Below are 23,105 nucleotides of genomic sequence, written 5' to 3'. Positions count from 1 at the left end.
ACAGCCTGTCTGCAGGGAGAGGCCACCGGGCAGAGAGCCCGGAGTGCTTGCCATGTGCTCGGAAATGGGAGGCCATGTCAGCAAGTGTGGAGACAAGAAATGACTTGGTCAACAGGGTCCCTGTGTGTGACAAATGCTGAAAACAGAAGAGAGTGTTAGGGTGAGATTGGACCAGTCCTTCAGGCACTCAGGCTTTGAGGGAAGCCCAGGAGCCATTTCTGTGTGTGGGCAGTGGCTGGGCACTATGGAAGCAGCTGGTGGACCTGTGGTGGAGAAGGCCCCTGTCCTGAGAACCACCCTGCTGAGCATGAGTGTGTCAGGCCCTGGGGGGTGGGGGTGGGGCTGCATTACTTCACCCACATGACAAACCTACCAGCTGGGCAATCCAGGAGGGGAAACAGAAAGTGAGAGAGGTCAATCTGCCCCCTTCCCTTCCCTGGTAGGGATTTGTGTCTAGGTCCCATGGCTTCTGAGCTCTAAGTCCTGTCCTTTTGGCAGGCCCTACTGAATGACAAGTGCTGTCCTCAAGGAGTTGCCTGTCAAGTGGCAGGGGCTGTGTTAGAGAAGGCAGGGGACACTGGAAACCCAAAAGGCACAGGCAGGATCACGGAAGGGCTCTTTCCTATTCTGGGAAGTGGAGTCCTCTTGTCCTCTGTTAACAGTCGTAAAACCCTCCCTTGGAGACAGTCGGGAAGGCAACCCTCCCCTCGCCCTGCCGGGAACCAAGTACTAACAGAGAATTGGACGAAGCGGGGGAGGGAAGACACCTAATTCTCCCACGAAACAAGGTAATCTTATATGTCCCATTCCTAACAAGCGAAGTAGGAGGCCATTTCCCAGAACTTACAAGCCTGCTATTTCAAAGTCGGTGCTACTCATATCAGACATCAGAACCAAACCAGGTGTATTCACCTCCTTTTCTGTGGTACGAAGTGTGAAAACAGCTCACTGGCGAGCTTAGGGAACTGCTGACTTATGTTACTTAATGACAGAGGCCAGGGAGTACCCAGTGCTTAAAATAATGTAGCCGGCGCTCATCTCCTCGCTCATGGTTCAAAGATCCTATTTCTTATCACTGCTCCTAACACTGGATCTTACTATGTGGCCTAAGCTGACCTCAAATTTATAGCCATCTTTCTGACACTACCTCCAAGTCCCAAGTGCTGGAATTATAGGCATGCGCCACCGTGCCCTGTGTGAACAGTATTTTTTTTTTCCTTTCTCATTTTCCCATTTCCCACTTTTTCTTTCTTTGAGACAGGATCTCATGCAGCCTCAACTGCATGAGCCAAGAATGACCTTTCACTCGTGGTCCTCCCGAATCCACCCCAGAGTGAGGGAATTAAAGGTATAGGTCACCGTATCTGGTTTATGTATCGGAGATGGACCCCAGGGCCCTGAGAACCCCAGGGAAGCACATCGTCAACCGAGCCCCGGGAGAGCATTTCTTGAGCATCACACTAACATGTGCCACTCAGGAGAGCGGCCCTGGCAGTCAGGAGCACAGACTGCTCTGCAGAGGACCCGAGTACAGTTCCCAACACCCACATCGGGCAGTTCTGGGGCATCTGATGACCCCTCCTGGCCTCTGCAGATACACGCAGAGGTGGTCTCAGGGCAGAGGCACCCCAAAATTTAGACGTCAAGGAGGTGAGGTGAAATTAGCAAACTGTGAGGAAAGAAAACCAGGAAAACATGACCTAGAATCAGGCGAGCGAAGGAGAGGAGTGAGGCACCGTGGTCCCCGATCTATGATGGGTGTCTGAGAGCCCCATGGATGGGAAACCACACTCAGTTTGTGCATGAGAAGGAGGTAGGTGGGGGCACCCAGTAAGGGCTCAGTAAGAAAGCAGAGGTTCAACTAAGCTCCTGGGCAAAGATATGGAGGGACAACAAAGCGAAGGACGCTGCCTATGACAGAGAGGATGGGAAAGGTGGTCTGATGAGAGTACCAAGGCCATCCCTCCCAACAGTGCCACTCCCTGGGCCACGAATATACAAGCCATCACAGCGGCCGGAGCCGCACTGAGTAGAAGGGTGTCCTTCTAGATGAAAGGTTTGGGCTCTAGAAGTGGCAAAGGTGGCCTCACTGTGGGCATGATTATGTGCACCCAGATAGAGGTGTGGGTCACATAGCGAGCCAGCTGATAAGCAAGCTGTGGACTCAGGGATGGACAGAGGGTCTCAAACCCCATGGACACCCGAAAATGTAAAAGGGACACAGTTCATATATTTCCTGTTTAAAACACACACTCACACATACATACACACACACTCACACATACACACACACTCACACATACATACACTCATACTCACACATACACACACACACTCACACATATACACACACTCACACATACACACATACACACACATACATACACTCATACTCACACATACATAAACACACTTAAAAATTTTAAAGATTTATTTATCTATATTTTATGTCTGTGCATGCTTTTTCTGCATGTATGTATTATGTATGTATGTATTATGTATGTGACCATATATATCAAATGCCTTGGAACTGTAGTTACAGGAAGATGTGAACGTCCGTGTAGCTGCTGGGAAAATGAAGCCAGGCCTTCTGCAAGAACAGCAAGTATTATTACCTGCTAAGCCATCTCTCCAGCCCCCAGGAGGCCACATTCTATGGCTCCTCAAGTATGATCTCAGTGGTGAAAAGGGGATACTATAGGGAGGCCAGAGGAGCATGACCAAGAGGACGGTGGTGGGATTCCAGCCCATAGCATGTGAGGACCACCCGGAGGAAAGATGCTCTGCCTGCTTACCCCAAAGGAAGCAGAGTTCTATCCTGAAAACCCCCGAGAGCTAACAGGAGAGACCTGACACAGTAAAAATCCGTATGGTCCTAATCTGACTGAAAACAGATTTGAATAGTAAAAGTATCCCAAATACAGAGTCGGCGGGAGTAGGGTGCTGCGGGAACTCTTAAATGCACAATCACTCCCACCAGCACTGACAGCGGACGCATGTCTTTTATGAGTGTACACACTCAGCATTGACCTCGGTGATAGCGGACTCATGTCTTTTGTCAGTGTACGCAAACCCTTCCCGCATGTGCGTCTGAGAACTCAAACTCTTTGCTTCATCTTCCCGGACCCAGCATTAGTATCCATCACAGGCGATGTTATTGTTGTTATTGGAAGTGACGAGTTCCCCACAGCTCCATGTCGCCCAGGGTGCTGGAGAGGTGACCCCTGCTAGGTAACTGCTAAGTTTCCTAATAGGGAGCAGATCCTGTGATCACAGGAAACAGTGTAGCCCAGCTTCCCCTGGAGGCACAGCCAGTCTTTGTATCTTCCAGGGCAACCGGAATTTAGATAAAACTACTTAGCAACCATTTCTAGCATTCTCCTGCTATGTGAACGACAGGTAGCTGCATTTGAAGGGTGGCTGTTTTTGCCTCCACTGCTTCTGTTCTCCATGCAAGCGTGTTTACAGTGCTGTATATTAAGGAAATCTGATCCCCACAGAGGCGTTAACGTCATTCCAGCTTTGACTCAGGTCAAAGTCCTTGCCTCCTCCTTTAAACGAAATGGCACCGCTTTGTCTGGGGTTTACCAACTAAAATTGACGTTCACTCAGCAAGTTCAACCCTACCCTCAGCCTGACTGGAGTTCGCTCTGAACCAGAGACCTGGACCTGTGAAGACTCCAAGGTCTTGGATAAGGGGCTTCTGTGGTTAGGAAGGTGGAGTCAACAGGGTACTGGTCATCCCTCCTCCTGGACCATCTTCAACCTGGTTCTATGTAGATCTCTCTTACATCATTGAGAGCCACCTCCTCGAGAAGGCTGGTGACCTCTAAAAGGGCTAGGTGACATCTCAGGGCTAGGGCTCAGGAATAGAGCATTTGCATATCATCCACAAAGTCCTGGGTTCAGTCCTCACTGAGAACGATCAAACTGTAGAATGCTAGACACTGGTCTCCTGCCACTCTCTAAGTAGCTGGTACTCGATGCTTCTGGCTGGTACTGGGATGCAGTTCCTGACCAGCGACCTCCTTCCATCAAGTTATCTCTTCCGGACTGTAACCCGCATGAGGCGGGAACCCTGCCCCACACCCTGCTACAGCTCTGTGTCAGCGGTCCAGACCCATGAGCTGTGGGCCAAGACTGCGCTACCGTATGGCTGGACACTTTCAGTCCCTCCTCTTGCTCATCAAGTTCTGCTGGGCAGTCGCTGAGAGACTTGGACCATGTAGCTTCCGTTCTCAAGACAAATATCCTACTCACCGGCAGTGGCCCTGACAAAGGACTGATGTGTCGTCCTTTTCTGAACACGGTGGCATCCCGTGTATTTGGGAGGTGCTGCCAATTTTGTAATTTTTTTTATTTCATCAGAAAAGATAAGTGAGGCAACCAATGAAATGAAAACATAATTGTATTTCATAAAGAGGAAAAAACCCTTTCAAAATGAGCCACTCCCTGTTTATTACAAGAATGGACAATTAGTTCATTTAATGCCTTCCAGTATCTTTTTCAAAGCTGCCAGAAATGGGCTCTTATTAAAGGAGTCGTAAGAAGCTGTGTTATCTGGCATTTAACCAAACAGAGAGCTCTAAGAGGGGAATTTCTGAGATTCCACCAGGACAAATCCCAAGGCTTAACTGGGATGAAGCGGCAGCTAGCCACGATCCAGGAGAAGATTGGTATTCAACAGAGAAGTTTCACCGGATGAACTTATCCATTCGGGAAACTTAATTCGTCTTACTTTGTGTAAGGAAGGCTTTGTCTCAAAAGGTTACTGTTTGCTGGCCAGTAGTACATTCTCCATAGTCTGTTTTATATGTTATAGAAGCATTCCATAAGTAAGGAGTGATGCCTTTTCTCCTTATTCTTTAATAGATTATTACCTTTCTGCATTGTGTGTGTATGCATGTGTGTGTGTGCACACACACACGCATTTGCACTCACATATTTGGAGTGCTGTGCAAGTCTGCAGCATTCACATGCTTGGACATGCATGTGGAGCCCAGAGGTTAGCCTTGGTGTCTTTTCTCGGTTGCTGTCACCTCATGTTGTTGAGACAGGCTCTCTCACAGGCACTTGAAGCTCCATAGCCCGGCTCCAGGGATCCTGTTCCCACCTCTCCAGCAGAGAATTAAAAATAACGTGCCACCACACTGGGCTTTTGTCATCCGTGTGGAGAAGAACTGAGGTCTACATGTTCATCTGACAAGCATTTTTTTTTTTCGTTTTATTGGATACTTTCTATATTTGCATTTCAAATGTTATCCCTTTTCCGGGTTTCCCCTCCGGAAACCCACATCCCACCCCTCCACCCCCTGCCTCCATGAGGGGTGCTCCCACACCCACCCACCCATTCCCTCCAGCCTCCCTGCCTGGCATTCCCTACACTGGGTCATCGAGCCTTCACAGGACCCAGGGCCTCTCCTCCCATTGATGCCTGACAAGGCCCATTTTACCAACAGAATCCATGTCCCCTTTTACACAATGTCGAGGGCTGACTCCAGACTATGCTCTACCACTGCGTAACACCCGCTGTGCTCTATGGTTTCACTCCCAGTTTGTTTCCTGGGTCCGTCTGGAAGAGGACCCCTACTTGTCAAACTCTCATTGGCACCTGAAAGCCTTTAGTTTGGCTGAAGCCCTGGTTTGGGCCTCTTGTCTATTTACAAATAACAGCTCTTAATACATTTAACACATCCAAAAGAACCTTTGTCTTCAAGCAAATCCAGACTCACAAAGACAAATACCCACAAGGTAAGAGAAAGGTCTTCTTGAGGAATAAGCTAACTCCTGTGTTTGCCAGACCACTGACCGAAATTCCAACACGGCTCATTCTCACAAGGGGGGAGACAGTAAGAGCACTGTGTAACTGAAGCACACTACAAGTGATTTACTCTCAACCAGGGAGGAAAGAGGGGGTGATTCCCACTTTTGGATTTCACTGGTTAAAATGGGTAATTCAGAGAAAAATCTAAATACGCAGATGAGAGCACGGTGGAGACAAGGGTGAGCACAGCTTAGGACGGAAACAGCCCAGAACCCAGCCATCACTGCGATTTGGAATCCGTCCTTTGATATGTCTGGATTTTCCTTTTTCTATACAATACGTGACCATCGACTTTGAGCGTTTCTTGATATTTACGACCATTGGCTGCCTGTTTGAGTTCTTTAGTATCAGTGAAGAATTTATCTGATATCTAAACATAAATTTATATATTTGGCTTCCGTCGTCCCACCACACGGCCTAATAAAAAGCCATTTTTTTTTTTTTTATCATTTAAGTCATCTTCCAAAAGGGTTCAAAAGGCGGGAGAGGAGGATGAAAGGTTACAGGTCACGTGGTGACATTTATAAGCAGACTGAGGTCATCATGGCTGGGTGAGGCTATGGCTTGGAGTCAAGGCCCAGTCACATCCTCCATTGTACACACTCACTGCGCTGAGCCTCTGCTGATTATTTTGATGTCGTGATCATTTGAGACACCCAAACAGACTTGAAGAATGCTTCCTCTCCTTAGACAACGGTTTGTTTGTAACCCTGTGCTGATCGAAGATCAAGGGGAAACACTCGAGACGAGACACGGCCTTGAACCAAACCTGTTCCTCTCCGTCGAGTTCCACTTACTTTTTCATTCCACGCCCACAGTCCAATTCCAAGAAACGTTATTCCCAAAAACTGAAAGAAAAGAGGAGATCGGGGTAAGTCTCAGGGAAAGCACCACATTCTTACTTGAGCAAATAAGTTTTCAATTCGTTGTTTTATTACATTGCTTGATCAGAAAAACAAGACAAGACAAAACAAAAGGAAAAAACCCAGAAAAGTTTTTTTTTTAAAAAAAAAAAGAAAATCTGAATTAGCTAGGAAAAGAAATACCGTTGCCAACTTGCTTTAAATTACTGTAACATTGAGAGGGGTGGGAACCCATATAATCATGACTTATAATCTCTAGGTAAAATCTTGAATGAAATAAATGTTTGGAGTGGAGAGGCTGAGTGCGTGAATCTATACTACTCTTCATTAGACATGAGCGTTCAGGGCACACATTAGAGGTGCAGCGATCTCTGTCCCACTGATCCATTTTGAGTGGAGCAGGTAAGAGAGAGAACACAGGAGTCCCATGTCCTCTGACCAACCCTTCATTCACTCCTTCTCCTATTCTCCCTGTGATCAATAAGATCCAAATAATCCTGACTGTTTTTTCAGACACTAAAACTGTGGTTCCAAGGGCCTCCATTACTCTCCCCGGTCTAAAGCGTGTCCCACAACCCCATATAAAACCTGGCACACACATGACATGCACAGCAAATGAAGGCAGACTTCCTCGCAGCTCAGTCAGCGGCACTGAGGATGGGGGAGGGGCATCGATGATGCAAGCAGAGGTGGGACGGGCTTCCCACTTTAATTGGTTCTCACTATACCCGGTCGGCCCTGAGATGCACATTTTCCCCTTCACATTTTAATGACCCTGAAACTGAAATGTGGCTTAAAAGGCATGGTATCATCCCAACCCCGCAACCCCTGGCAGTACTGAAAACACCAGTATGTCTTATAACTGGGCTGCCCAAGGCCAGGTGGCAATGAGACAGTGCTGCCCACCCACAAAGAAGCCAGGGTCAGGACTGAACGTGACTGGACTCCACAGAGACTCTGAGTTTCCTCTCCAAACACTGGAGTGGTGGAGGCGGGGTGACAAGCGGTTTCGGTCTGACGGTGTAAGAGCACCGTTTATTTTCCTAACATCTTGATTAAGTTAAATGTCAGAAAAGCTCTCTGCAGAGAGGGCATCGGGAAGAGCACAGCTGTGGGAGGTGGTTATTCCCCAGGTTCAGGGAAGTCTGAGAATCCCACCCACCCAGCAAGATCTTGCTGTTCACAGGAGGGAGCTCTGACACTTCAGAGGCAGGGGACAAGAAATCCAAGTGGAGGAAGACTGCAGAAAGGGTAATCAGTCACTCGGAAATGCGTCCCTATTTATAAGAATAGAACATCCCAGAGCTCAAAAAGCAAACAAACAAGCAAGCAAACGAATAAGAGAGAGTCCAATATATTTTAAGTATCCACAGAAAAGTTTCAGGGGGGTGGATGGGGAGGGGAACACCCTCATAGTAGAAGGAGAAGGGGATGAGATGGGGGGGCTTATGTCTGGGAAACCGAGAGAGGGAATAACATTTGAAATGTAAATAAGAATATATATATAATAAAAAAAGAAAAAGTAAAAAAAAAGTTTCGATGTCTCTTCAGTTTGGTGGGGGGTGGGGGGGCGGAAGTCTCTATTCTCCCAACCCTTGCTCCAAGGAAGCTACTTCAAAAGTGCTGTCATGGTCAGTTTGCTACTGCTGGGATAGATCACCATGATTGAAAATAACCTGGGAGCAAAGGGTTTCTTTCCCTCCCACTACCACATCACAGCCAATCACTGAAGACAGGGCAGGAGCTCGAGGCAGGAACTGAGGCAGAGGCCAAGGAGGGCGGGGCTTACTGCTTTGCTTAAGTCAGCTTTTTAAAATAATCTAGGACCGACCACCTTCCCCGGGGTGGCACCACCCGAGGCGAGCTGGGCCCTCCCGCATCAATCATGAATTAGGAAAATGCCTCCCCAGACTTGCCTACTTAAGTTTGCCCACAGACCAAACTTGTAGATGCATTTTCTCGTTCAGAGTCCCCATTCCCAAATGGCTCTGGCTTGTATCAGGCTGACATAAAGTCAGCCAGCACACGTGCTTTGAAATATTTCTTGTTTTCAACGCCCGTGAAAAAACTGTGGTCAGCCCTTCCACTATCTCGGTCAGTGAGCTATTTCACTTTATGTTTCTGATATAAAACAAGAAAAAGGGTACAGGAACAAAACAACTTGGTGTGTTTGTATTTATAGGTTCCAGACAAACTACAGTCACAGCTGACAGACAGGTAGGAACACACAGGGCTCTTTTGGATCAAGGACGCTCTAGAGGGCAGAGTTCAGGACTCTCTGCCCGCAACTGAAATCAAACGCACTCCAGGGGGAATGTCTGACTTTCTAAGGCTAAAGCTCTCTGTGGACAGGTCACGGTATCACCATCAGCAGTGGATGGGAAGGAACAGACGGTATCACGGTCAAGTGCTTGTCTAGGGTGCATACCTGTCCCTGCTCATTCGATATCTGCCAAGCTGTCTGCTTACTGAGTGGGAGAGAGTGTCGTCTTTGAAACTGACACTATAATAGACCCTTTAGGAAAGGGGGAAATCAAATATGGGTCACACAGGCCCTATATGGAGGAACAGAGATCTATCAAAGGCCAAGTGTTCTCACCGATGAACTCCCATCTCCTACCAGAGATGGCAAAGGGATGGCATTCAAGCCAGGATTCTGAGACACGACCAGGACATCGCCCATCTTGATTGCAGCTGGCAGAAAGGTGAAGCAAGAGGTGGGTGCCTTCCTACAACCCCAACACTTAAGAGAAGGAGACAGGAGGGTCAGATGTTCTAGTACAGCCTTGGCTACAAGAGACTATCTCCAAAAACTGGACAAAATGTTGCCTTTGCAATAAGGACCATCTGTCAAAGGGACGCTCTCCATGCTAGTGTTCGCCATGGAGAAAAGTGAGAAATTCGGCAGGGGGTGCGGGGAGAACTTTCTTCCCTTTGCACACACAGGTCTCCTTTCTCCTGTTGACACTTGGGGGGAATGTTTATTATTTTCTTTCAAGAATCAGAATAAAAAATTGAAAAGATAGGCTTTTCCACAGAGGGGGGGGAGAGAGAGAGAGAGAGAGAGAGAGAGAGAGAGAGAGAGACTCACAATTTCCTTTACTATTTTGCTTCAATGTTTCCTGCTCTGACTTGTGTCTTTCCAAAAGGGAGTTTAAGAATGTGGAGACAGGGGCATGATCTGAAGTTTATGGGGACTGTTCCATACCTCGGCGAGTAACTAGACCAGGGCGGAGCCTCCTCAGTGTGCTGCATAGCTTCAGCGCTACGTCAGCAGCAAATGTCTTCCCAACTGCCCTCGGCCCATATGTTTTGTTTTAAAATCAAGTTGTTCCAGCTCCAAATAATTAACAGCAAAGAACCGAAACCCAGAGACAGGCACGCAGCACTCAAAGCAGTTTCCCCTTCCCACTTCTTGAAGGAAAGACGCCCAGAAACCCCACACTGACCTCACTGCGAAACCGAGAGGGGGGGGGGTGTGCGGAGGAAGGCTGGGAACTCATCATAGTGACCCCTTACTCTTCTGAGACTGAATCAAAACCAAACCCCACACTCTTCCCACACAGCAGTGTATGCAAATGTTGGCATAGATGTCTGCCCGTCAAACTGTTGAAGTTGTGAAATGAGTAACGATACTTTTGTTGAATGCTAAATCTGAGCTAAGACTATTTTCATTTCTGTCTGTGGTACTAGGGCCAACTCTGGGCCTCTTACACAGCTAAGCAGGTGGTTCGTCTCTAAGCTATATTCTCAGCCCCAAGATACTAGGTTCTTAAATTATCCTACATATATACAATGAATCTGAATCGTATCCACCTCAAACTACCCCCTCTCCCTTCCCCAGTATCCCCTCCACCTATGTCCCTCTCACGTCCACATTCTCTTTTTTTCTTTCATTAATAATTAATTCAGTAAGCTGCATAAGCATGGGCCACATTCCCAGAGGAAAAATGGCTCCTCCTACCTCGGCAGGCTTCAGTTACCAACAGATCCAGAGATAGGCTATGACGCCCCACCCTCACCCTTCCTTCACCCCTGCTGAAATTATAGGACTGGCATGACCCTGGGCACATCTTACTCAGGTAACCGCAGTTGCTGGGATCCTAAGTTGCCATGGCCTTAGGGGGATTTATAGAGATATCCTATTTAAGGCAGAACACTTATTCTCAACGGTCCCTTAGTCTCGGCATTTTACCCAGCTATCTGACCCGTTTGACCACTGGTGCTGGAGAGATGGCTCAGCGGTTAAGAGCACTGACTGCTCTTCCAAAGGTCCCGAGTTCAATTCCCAGCAACCACACGGTGGCAGCTCATGTCATCTGTCATGGGATCCGATGCCCTCTGCTGGTGTGTCTGAAGACAGCGATGGTGTACTCGTATACATCAAACAAATAAAAAATTCAAAAACAAATAAAGCGTTCTTTCTTTTAAAAAGGAAAAGAATCTTTATTGACTATAGCCTACTACAAAAAGAAGCTTCCCTGATCAAGACCGAGAGGAACACTAACCAATAGGTATGAGCATACACGTATAGAAGAAAGTTTGGAAACATGTCCGTTTGCCAGAACCACAGCAGCAGGTTGCCTCCAAGGGCCTACGACCATGTCAGCCACTGGCTTTGGACCAGCCATGAACTCTGGCTGGGTCCGTCTTCCCTGTAAGGTTGTTATGGCAGCATGCGGGGTTCACCACTGGGTAAGTCCGTTGATGACTTTTGCCCCCAGCAGACTACAGAGTACCTGTTGTCACTATGAAAGCCAAGCATCAGTTGGTAAAGGAGATTCCGGGTCAGTTCCGGGTTGATTTCTGTATCCTGCAACGAAAGTCATCCTCAGCATAAGGTCTTACTACTACGGAAACTTTTCTTTCTTTCGAGACATATCCCATCATGTCTCACCTCCTGGTTGGCCTGGAACTTGCTTTGTAGATTTAGGCTGGCCTTGAACCCACAAAGATCTATCAGCCTCTGCCTCTGCCTCCCAAGTACTAGGACTAAAGCCATGTGCTACCATGTCTGGCCCCAAGATACTGTTTTTAATGTAAACTTGCAAAACTGGTACTGACAATGTGGTCAATACCAGCCAGGGATCACCTGAAAGGTGACCAGTTCAGACTGGGGTTCAAAGTCAAGTGTTAAGGGAACACCAGGTTCCAAGATCTGTTAGGAATAAAAGGAATGTGAAATATCCCATTAGTTGCCGTGTGTTATTTATTCTGTTTTGAAATGTTAATGTTTACTTGGCAAAATTTCAACTGATAATTAATTTTATCTTTTCTTTATTTTTTTAAGCACAACTCCTGGAAAATATAAGCTTACATTAAATTACATCCGTGCTGAATAACGTTCACCTAAAGTATTCCACACCCATTCTGTGCCGTAGATAGATACGCGGGATTACGCTTATTTAACAGATAACAAACTATGTTTAGAAACATTGTTTTTCCCAGCACTGCCCAGGCCGGTGCTTGAGTTGGGTCACACAGGGGATACGTACTACTGAATATTCCTTTTTAAAATTCCTAAAAAATACTTTACTTATTTTTATGGATATGGGCATTCTGCTTGCAGTGCCCACACAACCCGGAAGAGATCATCCAATCCTCTGGAACTGAGTTACAGATCTATACTGCCAGGTGGATGTCAGCAACTTCCAGTCCTCTGGAAGAGCAGCCAGGGCTCTTAACCACTGAGCAGTCCTTCTAGCCCTGTATATTCCTCTTACTAAGAGGCTTAGAACCGGACTATTTCATATCTCAGAGTTGACTGGATTGGGGTGTATTTGCATAGACTTTGCTGGTTACCAAAGTTAAACAGCTTTAGCATAAAATCCCAAAACCTTCCAGCCATTCGAGTGGTACTTAAAAACCTACGGTTGCTCAGATTGAGCGTGTTCAGCCTGTGTCTCCCCTAAGGTGTCTAAAACGCCCTCTACAGACCGGCTCGAGGTGGGATCACTGGGAAGTGCTTGCCCTAATACTCTAAGTTGCTCCTCTGATGTCTAGGCGCCCAGGGTGCACCCAGAACTGAGAACGGCCTCATGGGAACGGAGAGTGGTACAGTGACTGAAGCTAGACCTGGCTTCCAGGGCCAGCACAACTGATCCTTTGGCAAAGCTGGAAGGGAAAATAGTCTCAGGTGCCACCGGTGATTCCAAGAGGATGCATCTGCCGCACTGTCAAGTGGAAAAGCTCTTCTTCCATAGCCAGCTATTTTCATCCTGGCAGACTCCATTGTTTTAGGCTAGAACAGTGTCTCATCCTAACTGGCACGAAATGGATACTTCAGAAAGCCACCAATCCATCCCTTTCCAGTATTCAAGTCGCTTTGAGTTCCAACTTCGTACGAGACCTTACATGTCTCAAGACAGACAGAGATAAGAAAAAAACAGACACAGCTCTTGTGTACACTGGACTTACAGTTCAGAGGACTTTCAGATCAGGAAAGAATAAAACTGCTGGTGGTAAGGAGAGAATTATAAGTCCACAGGGATAGAGCTGTGGCTAACTACAGCAGCTGGGCAGGGCTAGCATGCAGTCAGAAACACAAATGTAGCATGGCACTTTTGCACCTTGTAAGGATCCTGGTGACAGGACGATTCTCAGGGACCATCTGTGAGACTGTGTGGTGGGTGGGAGTGGGTGGAACAAGCAGGCACTAACGAGAAGAGTCACCATGTGAGTTGCAGACGTCTGGATCCACGGGGATCCAAAGGAAGAGGATTGGACAGGACAGACAGGAACTGATCATGTCCGGAGTCTGGAGGAAACGTGGGTAGAACCAAGAACTACTGAGAAGTTGGTGAAATTTTCGGTAATGACAGGATGGAGGTGTGAAGTTTCTTATACCTGGAAACTATGGCCCTTCAACATCCCAACGTGGGCCTGGGTTGCAGCTCAGTGGTTAGTACTGGGCCCCATCTTCAACTTCCCAGTACAGGAAAAATAAAACCCACTTCTCTGCAGACAGAATAACTTCTGGGTGCCGTTCCCAGGGCTGGCTGGACCTAGCAGAAATTCAGAAGGATGTTTTTCTTGTATGAGTACTTGGCTGCTGAGTTCTCTGCGAAGCAAATCTCATGTTTTGTATTTTTGAAAACTAAATTATTTTTGAAATCATCATATATTTCTATCACTTCTGCTAGTTGTATTCCTAAAAAGAAGCAGTTTTATACCAGGGCCCAGTTCATCCAAGTCCTCAGGCGGTTTCTAAACTAACACTCTTTACTCCTGTTTGCCTAAAATGTAGCAATTTCATCCCTGGGAGCTGCCCAGACTGAAACAAAGTTCCTGATCAGCAGGGCAGGAAACTAAGCCTCACCACCAGCCTAAAAAAACAGTGGAATAACATTCTGAGAAATAAACCCCTGTCTCAGCAGGCGGGACAGGTGCACCTAGGCTGTCTCTGGACAGTGACCAGTGAGCCGGCAGGGAAGCTCACATTTTCTGACTCTCCTCTTCCCAGAGCCAACACTCTAGCTCCGGCAGATGGGTGGCCAGTTCACACAGGTTTCCTAAGCACACACACTAATGCAATACCTGTCTCAGTGGGGCAAGGGCTTGTTTCAGGAGTAAAAAGTCCCTGAGTACAATTCCTGCCATAGCAAAGAAGGAAGTGCGAGCGGGTGGAAAATTCAATGAACAAAAAGTCAATCCTGCTCTTGCCACTGGGTTCGGATGTCCCAGTTTACAACTGTCCGGGATGGTCTTGATAAGACGGCCTTACACACAAATCTCGGCTCTGTAAACAGGACAATCCCCACGGAGGCCAGGGCCAGTGTCTCTCGCTTTACATGGTCACCAGGCCATTCTGTGTGGCCTGAGTACGTATTGCCACAGACCTCTAGCCCAGGTGCTGTGCAGTACAGTAACATGGGGAAGGCAGGGCTTGGTGGCCGCCTACAGTGGGCAATGCAGCCACTGGAGGGCTCTGGACAAGTCAGGGAACTGAGAGGACAGCTGCCTGCTTTGTAGCACTGACATGCTAGCCGGGCTGTTCGAGGAAAGACACGCAATACAAAGTCACAGACGAGCAGGCTGGCTGCTCAGGCCGCTGCTGGAGAGGAGCATGAAAGCATGGTGGAAGGCAGGTGCAGACACTGCAGTGTGTCTAGAGCAGTCGGGGATCTCCTGGAAGAAACCCGCGTGCAGGGCAGGCATTAGTATGTGACCACTCGGAGTTAGTTCAGAGTTTGCTGTTGGTACAGAGGACTAGATGTGGGGTCCTAGCACCCATGTTGGGCAGCTCACAACACCAGTTCAAGCCCCAGGAGACTAAGCATCCTCTTCTGGGCATCCACACAGAGAGACACATAAATAAAAACAAAATGAATATTAAGGAAAAAATGCATGTTCTATGGGCACAAGGAAGGGACAAAGGAGTTGGTTGGCGGATGTCCGAACAGCACCCAAGCTGAAGCCGGACATCTGGACTGAGGCCCCGGACAGATGGGAACAAAGTGGGACACAAAGTGCCAGGAACCGAGAAGCACAGCACAGAGGCTTGCAGTAGCCAGGCTGTGTCAGGCTTTGCAGGCCACCGTGAAGACTGTAGTGTGTCCCCAGAGCTTGGCTTCCCAGAGCCTTGCCGTCCTTGCCTGATCTAACCAATGCCTAAGGTTACTAACTGCTCCAAACTGTGGGGTCCAAGAAAAACCACATGAAAGCCAACAAAAGGCAGATCCCACTGCCTGGGACAGCAAGGAGTCCATGCAGATTATTCCCTGCCCCCACCTCTCCTCAGACATTTCCCTGTCTGCTCCCCAACTCCTACCCACAGTGGCCATCCTAACAGGTAGCTTCCCTTTCTGAATTAGAAAACCCCTGGTACAAGATGAATTCCGGCTCCCTCTCCTCAGTGCTTCCCTGCCACACCAGGTATGGCCATGTCGTGTCTGCATGTGGACACAGGACTGGAAAGAATGACAACTCCTCATGTCAGACAGTGGGACAGCCAGGGCCTATATTAATCACGGGGCATGTGTACAAATAAGCAAATGTGACAGCACCTGAGCTCTGTTTAATTCTCTTTCTTCTTGAGGATCCTTCCAGAACAGCTCGCCAAGTATCTATGTACTTAAGAGATACTAATGAACTCTGGTTTGAATCTTTTCTACTCCTTTTCATAGCGGTCTTAATGAATGGCTATAAAATACCTACACCCACAGTTTTGGGGGATCCACGTAATTCTCATGTTGTGTGAGGAAAACATTCAGAGTAGCCTAGAACCACAGTGTTCAGGGCCTTCCTTCGTGTTGTAGGAGGCTGTGACTCTTTTCTGAGTAACAAAATGGAAACCCCAGATGTTCTAAACTGCTGGGAGAGCTGTCGTGACCGGGCATGAGAGGGAATAATACATGATTCAGTCTACATCAGCCACCTGAAGGCTACCCTTCGCTTGTTTATGGAACTGCAGACACGGACTGCCAGGGCTTGACGCCAAGAACAGGATCTGAAGCAGTTCATCACCCAGAGCCTGGGAAAGGAAAAGGGGGCCAGGAAGGGGACTTCTTTGGAACTGCCCAGCACCAAGAGCCTGCAGTATCTTCCCAGAGACCATGAAAGGGGCTTTTCCCTTTGAATGCACACTGTTCCAGAAGAAGGCCTTAAAGAAATGCCCACCGTCTGAGACAGTCTGGGCTAGAGAGCTCTTTGTTAGAGCTCGGACCCTGACATTTTTAGCAAGAGCTAGAAATCTGAGATGTGGAGGGCGAGGGCTATATACGCAGTGAAACCCATATTCTTGGAAATTACCCAGGCAATGCAAGCATATAAAAAAAACAAAACAAAAAAACAAAAACAAAAAAAACCAAACAAACAAACAAAAAAAAACAAAGGACACAAGGGATTAGCTATCCATTCCTGGATAGAAACATGGAAGTTGTGAGCTTACAGCTCACTAATCTTTGCTTGTCTTAAGGTCAAGAAAAGGCTTGCTCTGACTGGCTGTTCCACTTGTCACCCCTCCCCCAGCCATTAAACAAAGGCAGGGCCGGGGTTGGGAATTTAGCTCAGTGGTAGAGCGCTTGCCTAGCAACCGCAAGGCCCTGGGTTCGGTCCCCAGCTCCGGAAAAAAAGAGAAAAAAAAAACAAACAAACAAAGGCAGGGCTGAAGACACAGTGATGAAGGCTGAAAAGGACTGGAAGTATGTCAAACTACAAGCGTAAGAGGTAAGTTACCTGTAGCCAAACGTGAGCCTCTGGGGAACAGGTTCCCAGTGTGGGAGTTAAGCAGCACTCACCAACTCTGACCAGAAGTTTAGTCCTCTTAGGTGCACAGCTTCTGTGCTGAAAGAACTTGTTACCTCAAAAACGAAGTACCACAGACATGTTTTATGGGCAAACACAAACAAGCAGACAGTTAACGCAAATAAAATTCAAACTACAACTTCTCTTTGTAAGGGTGTGAGATGGGTTACTTCACTAGGCGCACTTCATATGTTCAGTACTGAGCACGAGTCATGCTAGGTGCCAGGGAAGGCGAATGAGAAAGCCAGGCAGAGGTGGCACACACCTTTAATCCCACCACTTAGAGGCAGAGCCAGGTGGATCTCAGAGTTCAAGGTCAACCTGGTCTACAATGCCAGTTCCAGGACTGCCAACGCTATGCAGACAAACCCTGTTTTGAACGCCATTCCTCCCATGTCTCCAAAAAGAAAAACAAACAAACAAACAAACAAAAACCCCAAAAAACAGATGATGTCCTTTAAGAAAGAGCTAATAGGGGCACATAAATAAAACCACAACTTAGGTGCAGGGAATGGAGCCTTCCTGGAGGCATAGACAAGTTGCCATAGAAACAGAGGCATTGGGGTTGGAGGGGGGCGATGCTGATAGAGGAAGCTTCCTAGTAAGCAACAATCTAGCTGTATTTGAAAGGGAAGACAAAGGGAGACCCTCTCCTGCAGACGCAACAGCTGATGCAGAAGGATCAAAGTCTGGCACAGTAGGTCCCTTCAGGAGTCTCCAAGTGTGCTACAAGGCTCAGGCCAGCAGTGGTCCTCCCAGGATGGCTCTGCACCAGGACCAGCACCAGGGCACTTACAAGAAATGCAATGTCTCACTACATGAAAACTAGCAGAAGGCAACAAGCTCTCTCAGTAACGTGCCTGAAAAGTCACTGTGATGTATGGCTTTTTAAAGAAAAGTTTGGTTTTTATTTTATGTGCATGAGTGTTTGCCCACATGTATGAGTGTGTCATATGTGTGCCTCGTGCCCACGGAGGCCAGAAAGAGGCACCTAGAACTGAGTTACAGAGAGTTGTATGGTTCCATGTAGGTCCTCTGTAAGAGCAAGAGGTTCTGGTAGCAGCTGAGCCATGTCTCCTAGACATGTAGATTTTTAAGCTTGAGAACTTAGAGGCCAGAGGGCTAAGCTAGGGCATGATTAGCACACTGTGTGTGGTGTGTACACCGAGGGACCACCAAGCCATGGGAAACCAAGTGAGAGCTCCAAGCAGAACAGGGGCGGGGACCAGGTTTGCATCTTGGAAAACTTATTCTCTCCAGTACAGAGAATGAAAGGAAGGAGGCCAAGCTGTTAGTAGTTAGGCAAGTTGGGAGGCCACTGCAGCTATCCTGGTGAGAAAGACACCAGCCAGAGAGAGAAGGGGCAGACATCTGGGTGAAGTCTGTGAGGAGTCTCCGGAGGACTTGGTGACAAGAAGCAGAAGGGCGAATGGTGACGGCTATGGGCCATTAGATAAATGTTCCTAGGTTTGTCAGTGGGAAGGGGACTGAGACAGAGCTCCGCACCACCATACTCACGGTCTGAGACGTTTCCTACGGGCCTCATTTATGTGCCTCACGTTTGGCTGAACTGTGATTCACGGTTTCAAGACAGAAAAGAACTTCAGGACTAGCAGTTCATCAAGCAGACTTGGAGTGTTTTAAAACAGGCTCAAGCATAAAGATTAAGAGAAAGAGGGGGCTCACAGGAAAATAAGACAGACCCAAGTGCGTGACTGGGATTCTTAAGAGAGTCCCAAAGGAAGAACATGTATATTCTGAGTTTTTCAAGGGGATGTCACAGTTGTCCTGATATTAGCCACATACACCATTTTGGTAGCTCTCAAAAGACAGCTAAGATATCTTTCGTCCTTTTGCTATTGGAAACGCCTTGGCTGGATTATAATATGATAAACTAGAAGCCACTAGGGTAATAAGTTAGTATATGTCCTTTCCCTGTAAATGGGGTTTCTGGGGAAATTCCTAACAAACTGTAGGTTTATAGCTGAGAAGGAGAAAGGTCGTAAGCAGTTACTAATAACTCTGAAATCCTTGCTTTGATGGTGCTGGGTGCCTGGCATTGGATTCCGGGTTGAACAGTGCTGCCTTCCCTTCCTGGGATCTCCAAACATTTCCCCGTCTTTCTATCTTGAGTTAGGTCTGAATCCCAAACATGTGAGTCTGGTCTAGTACTTCGACCTTCCTGTTCCTCGGTTTCCAAATACATAAACCAGGGTGCTTAGAGGCCTATGTTCCATAGATGGAGAGATTTTTGTCTGGCTAGTGCACTCTAAAACGTAAAGTCATATTGTGCCTCACACATATACACCTGTACATTCAGGCAAAGGTATAGAGAAAACCGTGCTGAACTCAGACACATTTCTCATTAGAATTACAAGAAAATTACAATACTTCAGAAATGAACTTATAGAGAGCACCTCAAAAAGCCTCAGAGCACTTTGGGTCCCTCTTCTAATAGGGACCGAATTTCCCCACAGTGGGCTTTTTGAAATGGTTAAGTCCTCACAGAAAAACCCCACTTCCTAAGAACACCCTGGAGCCTTTTCAACAGCTATCACAAGTAATAATTCTGATCAAACCGGTCACAAGAAAAGTGGCGTCAGGTGCCTTCGCCTCCATGCCCACGTTCAAAATTCCCTTAGTACGCTTGCTAGGTTGGCATCTCCTCTCTGATCCTTCACATCCAATCAAAACCTAAACATAAATAAGTAAGGGTGGGATGGATGTAAGAGCCGGAGAACAAGGATCCGGAGAACACGGATCCAGACCCATTGATCACCACGAGAAAGGAGGCACAGAAGCAATTAGCCCTTTGTTGTAGATGACAAACAGCCTCCTTAAGAAACCTCTATACAGGAGGCATCTTTGAGGTCCTCCCTGGCTCCGTGACTCACAAAGGAAGGAGGAGTGGATGTCAGAAAACAAGAGGCAGCCTGCCCACTGGCGGTTACTTACTTATTCCGTGTGTTCAGCTCAGTTTTCCCCCTTTCCAACTTTTCATGATGCTATAAAAAGAGGTGGGATGGATCCCTTTCAGCCAAGAGCATCAGCTCTGCACACTAAGGGGTACAAGCTTCACGGGAAGCCCATGTATGCGTTCAAGAACCAACCTTCGCCCTTCATGAGAAGCCCATGTATGCTACCGAGTGCTGACCTCGCTCTTGGGGAATGGGTTTTGACACATCAGTCATTTATATGTTCTTTTCTGTAAGAGTTTATCTCCCAGACTCTAGGGGTTCATTTGCATATAGGACATTTGCATACAGGACATTTGCATACAGCCACAGCACACACAGTTTGAAGACAGGAAACGGAGTTCTCAAGAAGCACTGCCTTGGACGCATCCCATGTGAATGCACTCACTCTGGATTTTCCTCTTTCTATTAGAATTTTTTCTTGAGAGTGATGAAGAACAGCATGAGGGATATGAATAAGTTATATTCATTTCTGACTCAAAGATGCCCGTTGACTTCTTGTTCTCTGGACAGAGCACCATGGTGGTGAGGTGAGGGATGAAACAATGTGCCCCAAGTCAACAAGTTTCAAAAATAATCCAGACGAATGTAACGAGTCGATATGGAAATAGACACTTCATTCTTAAAGATTAAGACCATTCAACCGTCCCAAGGCAAAATGAAAGTATGGGGGGGGCTGTATGAATTATAAACAATAATACAGTCCGATAAGGGGGGGACTTAGATGACAGGCTCTGGTTCAGAACTGGCTCCAGAATTTACCAAATGTGACCGGGCTACCTGGCAGGCTAGATTCTGCACAGATACAGTTACTGTATTCACAAAGGCAGACATAAGAACAAGTGGCTAGGACGTTTGTGTTCAATAGATACGGAATAAGCACTCGGTGCTGCTGCAATTAAAATGTAATAGAGAAAGTTTCCGAAGCTTAATATAAGGTCACGTCTCGGATAATGGCAAGAAACTAACACACCGTCGGTGACTTATTCAATTAATCTAGCAGATTTTTGCAAGAACTGAATGAGTGTACACTGTGGGTGACAAAGATTATAAAGATGATTTTTTTAAAATCCCCTTTTCCTCATCTGAAAGAAAAGTTCTTTTCATACTTAATGTAAAATTTCATTTAAAGCTGTTTAACCAGTGAGGACCGCCACAGGAGAATAAACCACTGACAGAATACATTAGGCTTGCATTAATTCATAACAGTAGCATAATGCCTACGAAAAGTAAGCTGGCGGGCAGCCCAAGGTTTGCCCTTGAGCCTCAGCCAGCAGGGAAGTTTCACGCAATATGCTTAGTGAATGGAGAGACCCTGGGTGATTAATTAGTGCCCCAAGTCAATCCTATTAGAACAGCTTTCTCCCAGTAATGTAAATAAGCCACCCGTTCTTAACTTCCTGATCCCAAAACCAACTTCCATGTGAACACAACTTTGTCAAGCACTTTAAATATTGAGGGAAGATTTCCTCCAAATCTCCTTTAAGAAGAGCCCTGCTTCCTTTGACATACATTTTAGCTTGGGTAAGTGGCAGGCGGGGATGGGAAGGAATCCAAATAAGGCAACTCGTCTGCAAATTCGCTGAGTGCAGAATTAAACTAAACCTATTTCAAAGTCTCCGAGAGCGTTTGATGCTCAAAAGCAAAATCTGCCTATGGATGGGCAGATTTGCTAAATATGCTGAGATGTCCACCAAGCCCAGAAAAGAAGCCATTATAGGAAGCACGAATCGTTTATGCAAAGTTGATGGTTGCCAGGGGAAGAGAGACATGGGGCCAGCTGGGAAGAGTTAGAGGAGTCACTGGGGGTAAGAGAGACAAGAGAGGGCACCTGGGTGAACATGGCAGAAATACATTATATTTATGTATGAAAATGCCCTACCGAAATCCACTGTGAGTAACGCAAACTACTAAAAAAGCCCCACCCCAAAAGTGTGCATTGGTGACTGGCTCTTTCTAAAGCTATGCGTTCCTAGATATTTCTGGCAGGCAGTTTTTATGAATTTATAAACAACATACATTTCTTTCTCAGATTTATAGAGTCTGGGAAGTCTGCGGATGGTATATATTTAAATCATTCACTGCCCCAAGATAGATGAGGCTAGGGCTACGTCTGCTAGTCAGGGTCAGGTCCTATTACATCAGTCAAGCTTCTGAAATTAGATTGAATGGGGACAACCTTCCTAAATTGAATCACTTCCTTTAAATAAGGTCAGTCTTTGGGTGGATACTTTGTGTCAACATAAACTGGGGCTTGCTCTTCTCTGAATGCCATCGTTGGAAGCACAAAACTGAGCGTCAGGTGTGAGGGATGGCATATGCTTAAGGTATCTCTATTCTTTCGCCTCTGTGTGATGTTTTCACACTGTACATAAATGGTTCCAATATAAATAAGTAAGACGCTCCATATATGCATACCATCCTATCACGGATTTACAAATCATCACAAAACACAGGAAAAGTCACTTCTTGCTGTAAAATGCAGGCCTTGGAGGCTGAAGCAATTACTTGGTACACTGCAAAGGTCAAAGGGTTAAAGATTTGCAACCCTGAGCTAATCTCTTTCTTTTTCAGATAGGTAGGGAATCAAGGCAGCCCAGCAGATAACCAAGCCATCCGAGCTGTAACAATGGCAGTGTAATTCAGTGGCTTTCAAGTGTCAGCACAGAGGTAGAGAAGCATTCGGGCACTGTGCCCTTTCCAAGGGCTTTGGTGGCCAGGACACTCTGGGGCATGTGTGTGTTGATGGATGAGGTTAGCCCAGAGCTCATGCCCTGACCGCACTCACCGTCAGGCCACCGAGATGAGATAAGTTGTAAATCAGTAATTAGCGTAAGAGCCAATTTGCAGTAAATGCTGTAAACGAGATTGAGAGAAGTGATAAGGTCAGACGAGGGAGGCACCAGATGCCAAGATGAGGGAAGATTTCATGAGGGGGACAAGTCTCCAAGGAGCAGAGGATGTCAGAAACGAGGATGGAGGGCCTCTGGACCACCATTTTTTCAAATAGCGGGTCACAACCTCCCTGCTGTCCGTTTCATAGGTCAGGACGGGCACTTTCTTCCTTAATGAAATGGAATACAATGTTATTGAGTGTGGCAAGATAAAGGACTACTTCAAGATACTTCCCATTCACTGTTACAATGTAGCACAGAGGGGCCTTGGCTTGAGAAGGTGCGCCCTGCTCCACAGGAAACA

General features: G+C 47.0%; 1 protein-coding gene across 8 annotated transcripts in view; it reads right to left on the bottom strand.

Moving 5' to 3' along the window:
• The window catches only part of Tspan5 (tetraspanin 5), a 163,599-nt gene that overhangs the window by 30,138 nt on the left and 110,356 nt on the right, over window positions 1-23,105 (bottom strand). For 7 of the 8 annotated variants that reach the window (XM_087627899.1, NM_001004090.2, XM_087627909.1 and 4 more), the window contains 1 exon segment: window positions 6,622-6,672. In XM_087627899.1, the coding sequence (XP_087484025.1) occupies window positions 6,622-6,672 (51 nt within the window). 8 annotated transcript variants of the gene reach the window in all.

This window comes from Rattus norvegicus, chromosome 2 (genome assembly GCF_021556685.1).
Source record: "Rattus norvegicus strain SHRSP/BbbUtx chromosome 2, alternate assembly SHRSP_T2T, whole genome shotgun sequence".
Classification (NCBI taxonomy): domain Eukaryota; kingdom Metazoa; phylum Chordata; class Mammalia; order Rodentia; family Muridae; genus Rattus; species Rattus norvegicus.
The sequence above is the reverse complement of the archived record's forward strand: the minus strand, read 5'-3'. Positions and strand labels throughout refer to the sequence as shown.